This window comes from Neophocaena asiaeorientalis, unplaced genomic scaffold (genome assembly GCF_003031525.2).
Source record: "Neophocaena asiaeorientalis asiaeorientalis breed wild unplaced genomic scaffold, Neophocaena_asiaeorientalis_V1.1 scaffold1, whole genome shotgun sequence".
Taxonomy (NCBI): Eukaryota; Metazoa; Chordata; class Mammalia; order Artiodactyla; family Phocoenidae; genus Neophocaena; species Neophocaena asiaeorientalis.
This window is the reverse complement of record NW_020171981.1, coordinates 287,169-298,013: the sequence shown is the minus strand read 5'-3', so window position 1 is coordinate 298,013 and position 10,845 is coordinate 287,169. Positions and strand designations below refer to the sequence as shown.

Sequence of the window (10,845 nt, the reverse complement as noted above, 5' to 3'; positions counted from 1 at the left end):
CGGGCGACCGGCAGCGCTCCGCCTCCTCCTGCTGCTGGGCGGTAAGCGCAGCGCCCCGAGGCCCGGGCGGGAGGCGCGGGAGGCCCTGGAGGGTAGACGGGCTGGACGGCCAAGACCGGAACGGGCCCCGGGGTGCGGGTGCGGACAGCGCTGCTCTTTGGACGGTCCCTGGCCCCACCACGGTGAGGGCGCAGCGCGAGCTGCTTCCCACTGGGGAAAAGCTGGCGTGCCCGGGTCCCACAGAGAGGTCTTGGGACGTCTGGAGCTGGCAAGGAGGGAGGGGTTTGGATGTGAGTGGGAATGAATTGGTGCAGCCCCTCTCTTCTGGGCACTGAGGCATCCCGTGGGGGCCTGGATTGCTTCTCTTTTTTTTCTGAGAGTAGCCCTGACTTCCAAGGGTCTCAGCCCCCAACCCACACACCCCTTCCTCCAGGCTCCAGATCCCCAGCATCCCATCTCCCTGCCCCTTTTCTGCCCACAGCTGTCCTGAAGCCCCAGGAGTCCCTGGCTCAACTTCTTCCCACCCCAGACGTCTTAAAGTCAGAAGGTGAGTACCCAGCAGCTGTGGGAGGGTGGCCCAGGGCAAGGAGAAGAGAGGTCAGTGGGGAGTGTCCCCTTGCTACAAGCCAGGCCCCAAACCCAATTAGTGCCCCTAAGTTCTGCTCTGTTCTCTCTTGGGGTTCCTTGTGGTCTACCTCTCATCCCACAAAGCCTCCAGCCGGCTCTGAGCTGGCCCCACCTCACAGGTGGATTAGAAGATCCCAGAAAAAGTGTATGTGGAAGTTCTTGCCAGGCGGGGTACTGCTGGGCACATGGAAGACATTAAAGTTTTCCTGAGCTGAGACTCTCTCCTCAGCCAGGACTGTCTTGCTTGGGAAGGCTTCTGAGGCTCTCCGGGTAGTTCCCATATTTGAAGACGGGAACAGTGGCTCCTCAATGGAAGTACCTGGACCAGAGGGCTTGGAGGGTGGCGTAGGGGTGTGGTCAATGTGCAGCATCTCTGCCCACAGGGAAAACAGTGGAGGAGAAGTATGAGACAAGTGTCCTACGTTGCTGGGATGATTATAAGGTTCAAATGGACTCTATCGAAAAGGATTGGTGTGACTGGGCACTCATTAGCAGGTAGGGGCAGTGCTGGAGGGCGGCTTGGGCCAGGGCTGGGGCTTGCTCCTTGTGGGCCTTGAGTGAGTGTGGGACAGTCCTCTTTTTGGGCCCAACCCTTCCCTCACTCTAGTCCTCTCCTGTCCCCAGGCCTTACAGCATCCTTCGAGACTGCTTGGAAAGGAATGCAGAAGAGTTTGGCCTGGGCTTCCCCAATCCCTGGGCAGAACAGATCATCTTTGAGACTCACCAGATCCACTTTGCCAACTGCTCCCTGGGGCAGCCCCCCTTCTCAGACCCCCCAGAGGATGTGCTCCTGGCCATGATCATAGCCCCCATCTGCCTCATCCCCTTTCTTGTCACCCTTGTGGTGTGGAGGAGTAAAGATAGTGAAGCTCAGACCTAGGGTGGCGTGAGCTCTTCAGCCGCCGTCTTACTCCTTTCCTCTGCAGGTCTCTCCCCTCCCCTCCCTACTTCCTTCTCTCACTCCTACCCCAACTGCAGATCCTTAGATCGGTGGAAATGGAAGCTGGGTGGGGTCAAGGCTCAAGTTCTGTAATCTTCAAAATAAAACTGTTTTTTTTTGTACACTGTTCCCCTCCCCATCCCAGTGGGCCTGTGTCCTTCCCAGAGTCTCTGCCATTCCCACAGGCCCTCTGTTCTGAGCAGCAGAGCGTGAAGAATCTGGATAGTCCCACTGTTTTGTTCACTTACCTGCCCCCCACCACCCCTTCCCCCACCCGAAGGCCACACCCATATACTTCCTCCTCCCAAGGCCAGGCCTTTCCTGCGTCTATCCAAACCCAGCTCCAGGAAACGTGCAGGAAGAGACTCCCTTCCGGTCTGGAGAGCAGCCGGGGAGGTGAGGGGGGTGGGATGAGGGAGGACACTTTGCCGTGGCTCCTGCAAGAAGGAAGGGGGTGCCACCGAGGAGCCCTGAATTTTCCCTTTCCTGATGCCTCAGTTTCCTCCCAGGGCCTGGGAATAGGAGCTCTGATCTGACCAACAGGAGTCCATCCCTAAGGACCTCAGGATTGAGGGCGAAGGCAGTGAAGGCTTCCTCTACTAGACTCGCCACAGGACTTCCCCTCCAGGTCCTTGGCCCTCATCCTACATTGTCCTGGACCCTGGGTGGGTGTGGCCTGCAGCCTGGCCACACACTGCCCCCTGGTGTCCACTAAAGCTAACAACCAGAAGATGGACGTGGCCTGGAAGAAGCTCAAAACTGAACCCTGTGATCAGAGACCTGTCATCCCCATAGCAACCACTAGTTCTTCGCTGGATGCTTCTGTTAGCTTCTTGAGCCATACTTATGCTCCCTTTCCCACTTCTTAGGGACATACCTAGCGATCCACATTTCTGTATATGGACACTCCTGTATGTTCCCTGGATGGTGAGGCCCAGTTCTCCCCATGGAAACTTCACTTCCAGTTCTCCCTGGGACAAACCTGCCAGGTCATCAAAAATGTCTAGAGCATAACTTTGTTCTTCAAAAAGACACCTGTTTATTCCTTGTGGCACCTGGCACCTCTTTAGGAACTCTCCTTCCCTCCTTGTTGAAATGTAAGCTTCCCTGAGTACATGCATATCCACTTCCTGGGACATGCCTGTCTGTTCCACAGATATATACCTATATGCTTCTAGAACATAGCTGTTTATTCTCTGAGACACACTTCTCCTCTCAGGACACATCTGGCTCTCTAGAGACATACCTATTCCCTAGGACATTTAGAGTTTTCACCAGAGAGAGATCTTTGTTTCCATGAATGCATCTGTCTTCTCCAAGGATATAGCTATGCTCTTTTTGACCCATATTTGCCTTCATACATTTTACTAATATACATCAAAGGCATGTTGGTGGAAGACACTGTATATTGCATGTTGTGTTGGGAAGATAAGTTAGATAAGGCTTGGCTTCTGCTTTCAATGGCTTTCATCTAGTAGGGGAGCTGACATGTACACAAATAAAAACAGTGGAGTGTGTGATGAGAGTCATGCAAGGGATGCAAGCCAAATGTTTTCTGAGTGCAAAGGAAGGAGGGGCCCATTTAGCTAAGGTGCAGTCACAGGAGGTGAGATCACAGGAGGGTGATTGTGGAGTTGGCACCTGACTAGGCCTTAGATGGAGTACATTCCCCTATGGGAAAGTGTCGAAAGGGAGGTGAGTTAAAAAATTATTGCAATAATCCAGGTTTGAGAGAACAAGGGCATGGACCAAAGGAGTGGTGAATGGGGAAATGGAAAAAAATTAAAAAGTAGGGAACTTCCCTGTTGGCACAGTGGTTAAGAATACGCCTGCCAATGTGGGGGACACGGGTTCAAGCCCTGGTCCAGGAAGATCCCACATGCTGTGGAGCAACTAAGCCCGTGAGCCACGACTACTGAGCCTGCACCGTAGAGCCCGCGTGCCACAACTACTGAAGCCCATGCGCCTAGAGCCTGTGCTCCGCAATAAGAGAAGCCACCTCAATGAGGAGCCAGTGCACCGCAACAAAGAGTAGCCCTCAGTTGCCGCAACTAGAGAAAGCCTGTGCATGGCAACAAAGACCCAACACAACCAAAAATAAAAAATTAATTAATTTAAAAGGTGAGCAGAAATAAAAGCAATTAAAAAAATAAAAATTAGGAAAGGTTATTAAAAATAGGGGAGGGATTTGGATATGAAGGTGAAGTAGAGGAGAGGTTAGAGCTGACTCTGGCTTTGAACCTGGGTGTCATTAGAAGGAGAAGCTGGCCTGAAGAAAATGGTGTATAATATGAATAACAATGGAACATGCTGTTATATACCGTAGAGAGTTAGAAATGGGAGTGGTGGTGGTGCTGCTAGTGGTAGAAAAGGGTTAGAGCTAGAAATATAGGGTTAGGAGTGCCCTGCACAGAAAAGCCATGTGAAGCCATGAAAGGGATGAGAGTTCCCGGAGAGAAGGTGTACTGAAGAAGGCTAAGGTCCTTTAGGAAACACCCACATGTAAACAATGAGGACAGAAGAAGACAAAGGGAAAGATCAAAGAGATAGCAGAACAAGGATAAAGCAGTGCCATGGAAGCAAAGGAGATGGTACCCTCTGAGAGAATTTTTTTTTTGATGTGGACCATTTTTAAAGTTTATTGAGTTTGTCACAATACTGCTTCTGTTTTATGTTTTGGTATTTTGGCCACGAGGCACGTGGGATCTTAGCTCCCCAACCAGGGATCGAACCCGCACCCCCTGCACTGGAAGGCAAAGTCCCAACCACTGGACCACCAGGGAAGTCCCAAGAGAACATTATCTATTGAATGGTTCATTCATTCATTCATTCAACAAATATTTGTTGGGCACTTCTGTGGACCAGGAACTGTACACAGTGTAGGATGGACTTTGGTGGGGGAGATGTTAGAGATCAGACAGGAAATTGAGAGGGTGGTAGAGTCAAGGGAACTACATATTTTCCAGTAGGGATGACGTCAGCATGTTTGTAGACGAGAGGAGCCAGGGGAAAGGGAAAGAGGGAATATGATACACAGAGAAGTCCTGGAGGAAACTGGAAAGGAGAGGCAATCAGCTGCCAAAGGGTTGACCTTGTAAAGGAAGAGTGATACTTCTTCCTTTGAGTCCAAAAGGAAGGAGTAAAAATGAGAGAAAATTTTGAGAGATGAATCCAGTGTGATGACAGAGAGGAAAGATTAAGAGGTTCACATGCATGGCCTCAGTCTCATAAAAATAGAAGGGAAGGGCATTCTGCAGAGATGGAGGAGATGGGAACAGGTGGAATGGCATGATGAGTGTGGAAAAGTTTGAAGAGTTACCTTGAGGGATATGACAGGGAGCCAATAAAAGATAAAGCATCACTGGGCTGCACTGATTGCCCGGCAGTGAGGTCAGTCAGGGAATCTGGGGTTCAGTCAGCAGGTTCCGGTGAATTTTTTTTTTTTTTTTTCAGTAATACTCCTGGGCCCAGGCGTGAAAAAAAGAAGATGGGGGTGGGCTGGGGAGGTGGGCAGGGATCAACGACCCTGGTTTGGAAACTGAGCAGCAGGTAGGCAGGCAAGGGGACAGAATTGAGTAGTCTAGGCTGGGGAAGGAGTCAGATAAGACCAAAAGGGGTCTTGAGGGACCAGGGACTTGAGGCTAGAAAGGTGAGGACGTGGGAGAGGTGAGAGAGAGGTGGCTGTGCTCAAATACGGCAGCTCTGAATAATGGAAGCAGAGCCATTTCAAGCGATAAAAGCTACAAATGAGCTCCTGGGGAATGATGGAGTCGAAGGACACAGGAATTGAGGGCGACTGCGAGGGATTGAAGTTAAATGACACAAATGTTGATATTAAAAGAAGCCTAGTATAGTGGAAACAAGTCTAGGCTGGGTTCTGGAGACCTGGGTTCTACTTGCAGTTCTACTAACTGTGCTCACTTTGGGGGAGTGACTGCCCTTCTCTGGGGTGGAATCAGAGGACTTCTCAGGGCCGTTTCTGCTCTAGACGGTAAGGATTTGGGGATAATAGGAAGGGACGGGTTGACGAGGACGATCCCTCCCGTTGGGCAGCCCCTCTCCCCAGAGGAGGCCGGAACCTTTCTGCCGTGCTTTCTGCCCGGACGTGCCGGAGAGGAGACCGGAAGTCCTTTGCCGGCGGGTTCCGGGTTTCCTGGGCTACTACGATGGCGATGAGTTTCGAGTGGCCGTGGCAGTATCGCTTCCCGCCCTTCTTTACGTGAGGCTCAGACCCCGAGAAGCCCCGCTGGGCCTCCCTCCCCTCCCTAGGACCCCGGGCTCAGCACTGATGCTTCAAATGGGGAGGGGGAGAACGGATCCGGTCGCCGCCACTCTCAGTCCCTCACTTTCTCCGCCGAACGCGCCCCTGGCAAGTGCTGCCGCTCGCCCTCTCACTTCCTCTAATTCTGCGCCCCACCCGCTTCACCCGGCAGGTTGCAGCCGAACATGGATACTCGGCAGAAGCAGCTGGCCGCCTGGTGCTCGCTAGTGCTGTCCTTCTGTCGCCTGCACAAACAGTCCAGCATGACGGTGATGGAAGCTCAGGAGAGCCCGCTCTTCAACAACGTGAAGCTACAGCGTATCCTCCCTCAGGCTCTTCCACACCCCCCACACATGCACTTCCACACTTTCCCACGTGCCCAGACCTCACACTCCTCTTCACCCACAGAAGGCAGTTTCCCACCCCAACTGGCCTTGGGAAAGAGCCAGACTGCAGCTGACATCCATTTTACCTCCAGCTCCAACCCAAATGTGGCACCAAGCCCTCATGTCCGCGGCAGTGATGAGTACCCAGGTGTCATTCAGATCTTAGAATTTCTGCCCTGAAGCCAAGTACCAAGTTTTTCAACCTGAGCCTTTTTGACTCGTTGAAACTTTTGTCCTCTGTATGAGGCTCAAACTCCGGCATTACCTTTAGTAATTTTCTCTGCCTACTCTCCTTGTCCCAGGAAGTAAGGGTTGTTTTCTTTTGCTGCCTGATTCATCCCTAAAATATCTAGAGAATGGCTGGAGGAAGGAGAGATGACAGAGGGTGAGAAATGATAGTACCTTTCATTCTCTAAAGCTCTTTTTTTTTTTTTTTGCAGTACGCGGGCTTCTCACTGTTGTGGCCTCTCCCATTGCGGAGCACAGGCTCCGGACGCGCAGGCTCAGCGGCCATGGCTCACGGGCCCAGCCGCTCCGCGGCATGTGGGATCTTCCCAGATTGGGGCACGAACCCGCGTCCCCTGCATCGGCAGGCGGACTCTCAACCACTGCGCCACCAGGGAAGCCCCTAAAGCTCTTCCTTTTAATTACACTAGTTTCTCTTTACCTTCCTCCCCCCAACATGCAGAAAATACCAGTTTATATCCTGTTGGGGCATTGCACATCTATGTGTGTAGGTGGGAGAAGAAGGGTAGTTTGTAGCATAAGCCTGGCTCTGAGAAATTTTATCCCACCCAGTTCATTCCATTAATACCATTCCCTTAACCTTAAACCAGGGAAGCTGCCCGTGGAATCAATCCAGGTTGTATTAGAGGAACTGAGGAAGAAAGGTGGGTTCAGTTTCCCAGATTCCTTATTTTTCATCCTAGTTGGGTTTTCCTGAGGGCAGATTAGCACAAGTCTTTTCATTTTCTTTTTTAACCCTTCAGTGGCTTTTTTTTTTAATTAATTAATTTTTATTTTTGGCTGCATTGAGTCTTTGTTGCTGCGCGCGGGCTTTCTCTAGTTGTGGCGAGCAGGGGCTACTCTTCATTGCGGTGTGAGGGCTTCTCATTGAGGTGGCTTCTCTTGTTGCAGAGCACGGGCTCTAGGTACGCGGGCTTCAGTGGTTGTGGCTCGCAGGCTTTGTTGCTCCACGGCATGTGGGATCTTCCCGGACCAGGTCTTGAACCCGTGTCCCCTGCATTGGCAGGCGGATTCTCAACCACTGTACCACCAGGGAAGCCCCCACAAGTCTTGTCTTCTAAGAACTTTTTTTTTTTTCTCTCCTGGCTTGGAGCCCAGAGTGTTCTGTGCAGTAGCTCAATTCCCTGGGTTCTTTTCCCCCACTGGTATACAAAATTGAAATCTCTCCATCTGTGCCCCAAGACCTGAAGAGGAGAATGGTCGCATTGCAGATAGTAATAGTAAAACAATTCTTGAATTTCTCTTTCTGAAAGCTGAGTCTCTTACACTCTCTTCCACCTTGGTTTTTGCCTCATTGTCTCTTCTTATCTCATGGTGCTTTCATAAGTATCTGTTTTGCAGGGAACCTCGAGTGGTTGGATAAGAACAAGTCTAGCTTCCTGATCATGTGGCGGAGGCCAGAAGAATGGGGGAAGCTCATCTATCAGTGGGTGAGACTATTCTGACGCAGTGACCCATGGCAAAGGAGAATGAATCTGTGCTCAGCAGATGCCTGGTGTTTTCAGATCCAGACTGAGCAGAGTGGGAGGGGGCAGAAAGAGGAAGTGTAGGTCTTCCAGGCAAGCCTCTTTCAATGACTCAATTTCCCTGGCTGGAAAGAACTTTCCTTTTTTTGCCTGTAGGAGGCCAGAGGCTATGTGAGGCCATGTTTGGAGAATGCAGTACTGGAAACCACGAGTACTATTGTTGGCTGGAGCCTCTGGCCACAGGAGATAAATGGGGAAAGGAAGGGAAAAAAACACAAAAACCTGGAGCCCCTCCCCCACTACATCCTTATGGGGCTGTCCACAATATAAATGAGACTTTCTGAACAGTGTGGGTGTGGGGACAGACTCTCTCCCCTGCATTCCCTGTCACCACCAGCCCTAAACATGCCCAAGGGAGAGAGATGGGGAAGAAGCGTCAACAACCCAAATATAACAAACACACACCACCCATTCTTGAACAGGAAAACAACCAGAATGAGAGGTCACTACTCAGACACGTGAAGGCCTGTGGTTTAGTGGTTCCGAGCGTGTGCGTACATGTATAAATATAGCACCTGTAGGGTTTGGGGTTTTAGGCCACTCCTCTGCTGAGGTGACAGCTCTGGTTTGGGAACAAGTATCATTCCTGGGTCAGAGAGGTGGAGCTGGTGAGTTTACCTTCTCCCAGGAAATTCCTGGTTCTTATTCAGTCCATGTTTTCTGTGTCCATAGGTTTCCAGGAGTGGCCAGAACAACTCCGTGTTCACCTTGTACGAACTGACCAATGGGGAAGACACAGAGGATGAGGGTAATGCTTTTTCCCTTTCTCCCCAGTTTTGTTATCTGAATCCTCCTCCGTCTAATTTTTGTTTACTTGACATTCAGATTTCCCATTTTTCTGCCTCTAAATTTCAAATACTAAATAATACAAAGGTTCTTAACCCATGTCCAAGATTTCCATAAACCATCTGAATTCACATGCAGAGAACCCACAGATTTTGTTTGTGGGGGTGTATGTGCATTTTTCTCAGCACAGAGTCCATATTATAAGATTTTGAAGGGCATCTGTGACCCATGAAAAGTTAAGAATGATTGGTAGAGATGCCGAATGAGGAACTAGGGCAGGAGATTAAGCCTGAAATTTCATTCCTTGCTGACTCAGGCTTTCTTTCACCCTTTATTCTTATAGAGGGCTCAAGATCTGTGGGTGTCAGCTGAAGGGATTGGGCCAACACTCCCATCCCCACCCCCTGCCGTTTAAAATACTATGGTTTCTGGCCAGACAAGGATTTGTATACTGTTTGATTTTTACATAGTGTAAATACTCTCTCAGCTCTTTTATCTCTGACTTCATATTCTGATCCCCAGGATCACCAAAAGTACCAATCTGAGCTGGGGAAAAAGGGGCACCTCCCCTTTCTGCCAGGCCTGGCTGCCCCAGCAGAGTTTACAGCTCTTGGCTTTCCCCCCACTTTCCTGCAGGCCTCTGCTTGCTACTCCCACCATCATGCCATGACTTCAGTGCTGCAGCCTTGCCCAGCCCACCACTCAGGCCAGGCAAAGCTGGAAGCTTCCTCAGAAAGCAAGCTCCCTGACTCAAGAGCTGGGCCCCTGCAGGGGGTGAGGTGTACAAGCCTGTTAGGGCTTGCCTCCTGCCTCTCACATCTCCCTGCAGTATCTTGCCATATCTCCAGATACTCAGGGGGCCCTTGGCTCCCAGCCTTGTTCCTTTTCAGTAGGAAAGGGCAGATATCTGTGCTGGACCTTAACCGTCTCCTGGCCAGAGGCATGGCTATACCTCTTTGTGTTAGAACAGGTCCTCCCAATGGGTACAGATGCAGTTAGGGTCAGCGTACAGTGACAAGGGACTTGACCTCCCTACACTTGATTGTCAGGGCCCACAAGCAAACGGTGTTACTCTTGTATATCAGACACTAGTGGGCGGGGGGGGGGGTTAGTGCGAGGGTGCGTGTGGGTTGAGTCTGACAGAAGAAACAGGAAGGGGGAATAAGCATGAACTCCCATTTCATGTTGACTCAGGCTTTCTTCCACTCCTTACTCCTAAGGAATACCCAGGAAGGGTGGGTGGGTGCAGCTGTAGCAGTACAGCTGGCCTGGAAAGTTCTGTTTCCAGCTGGACTGCTCTTCTCAGAGGTCTTGAGCCCCAAGGAGCTGAGTGTCCCTGACTACCCATCTCTCCCTGTCCAGAGTTCCACGGGCTGGATGAGGCAACCCTACTGCGGGCTCTGCAGGCCCTACAGCAGGAGCACAAGGCCGAGATCATCACTGTCAGCGATGGCCGAGGTGTCAAGTTCTTCTAGCAGAAACCTGTCTCCCTTTACTTCTTACCTCCTACCCTTCCAGGGCTTTCAAAGGGAGACAGACCAAGTGTCCCCACAGATTGGATCCGTGACTCCACCAGACTCCAAAGGGCTGCAGTCCAGGGGTGGGTTTCCCACTTATCCCATGTGTCTGTCCCTGGGATAGGGTGAGGCTGAGGTGCCAGGGAGAAAAGATGTGCTGCTCCCTGCCTCACCTCCTCTCATGAGCTGGGGTCTGTAAACCTAAACACAAACTTCATTTGTGTGACACACGTAAGTACATACACACCTGCACAAGCTTCTGTTTCTTCCCCCTCCCACCCCTTTAGCTGCTGCTGCCTCCTCTCTCATGCTGCTGGCGCTGGATCTTTCCTAGGGGATGGGCGAAGCCCTGGCTGCAGGCAGCCTTTCAGGCAATGTGAAGATAGGAGGCCCAGGAAGGGGCCTGGCAATGAGAGGTGGGGCCGGACACTGATTTATGATATTAAAAAGCTTAACCCTACTGCCTGCTGCTGAGGTTATTACTGGAGTGGGCAAAGGGAAGGCTGTGAAGTGTTAACCCCCTGAGTGAATCCCAGCCTAGGAGAGGGAAGAGAAT

General features: G+C 51.2%; 2 protein-coding genes across 3 annotated transcripts; both read left to right on the top strand.

The window, feature by feature from the left end:
- The first annotated feature begins 6 nt into the window (after window positions 1–6).
- On the top strand, window positions 7–1,689 carry RAMP2 (receptor activity modifying protein 2). The gene is made up of 4 exons (XM_024744979.1): window positions 7–41; window positions 482–547; window positions 1,011–1,122; window positions 1,252–1,689. Exons 3-4 carry the CDS (start codon window positions 1,076–1,078, stop codon window positions 1,505–1,507), a joined length of 303 nt encoding a protein of 100 aa, XP_024600747.1. The 5' UTR covers window positions 7–41; window positions 482–547; window positions 1,011–1,075; the 3' UTR covers window positions 1,508–1,689.
- A 4,000-nt stretch (window positions 1,690–5,689) lies between these two features.
- Window positions 5,690–10,749, top strand: VPS25 (vacuolar protein sorting 25 homolog). Of its 2 annotated transcripts, XR_003003403.1 has the most exons (7): window positions 5,711–5,786; window positions 6,001–6,146; window positions 7,051–7,104; window positions 7,802–7,890; window positions 8,659–8,734; window positions 10,135–10,372; window positions 10,577–10,749. XR_003003403.1 is itself a non-coding variant. In XM_024746170.1 (6 exons), the coding sequence occupies exons 1-6, from the start codon at window positions 5,734–5,736 to the stop codon at window positions 10,245–10,247; spliced, it is 531 nt and encodes a 176-aa protein (XP_024601938.1). In that variant the 5' UTR covers window positions 5,690–5,733; the 3' UTR covers window positions 10,248–10,749. The 2 variants fall into 2 exon arrangements, 1 of the variants encoding a protein (XP_024601938.1); XM_024746170.1 differs by having other exon boundaries at window positions 5,690–5,786; window positions 10,135–10,749.
- The last annotated feature ends 96 nt before the right edge of the window (window positions 10,750–10,845 follow it).

Coding starts and splice junctions, on each gene's coding strand:
- RAMP2 (XM_024744979.1), top strand. CDS start 1,076: ATGGACTCTATCGAAAAGGATTGGTGTGACTGGGCACTCATTAGCAG. Junction 1,123..1,251: donor GACTGGGCACTCATTAGCAG/GTAGGGGCAGTG, acceptor TCCTGTCCCCAG/GCCTTACAGCATCCTTCGAG.
- VPS25 (XM_024746170.1), top strand. CDS start 5,734: ATGGCGATGAGTTTCGAGTGGCCGTGGCAGTATCGCTTCCCGCCCTTC. Junction 6,147..7,050: donor CAACAACGTGAAGCTACAGC/GTATCCTCCCTC, acceptor ACCTTAAACCAG/GGAAGCTGCCCGTGGAATCA. Junction 8,735..10,134: donor GGAAGACACAGAGGATGAGG/GTAATGCTTTTT, acceptor CTCCCTGTCCAG/AGTTCCACGGGCTGGATGAG.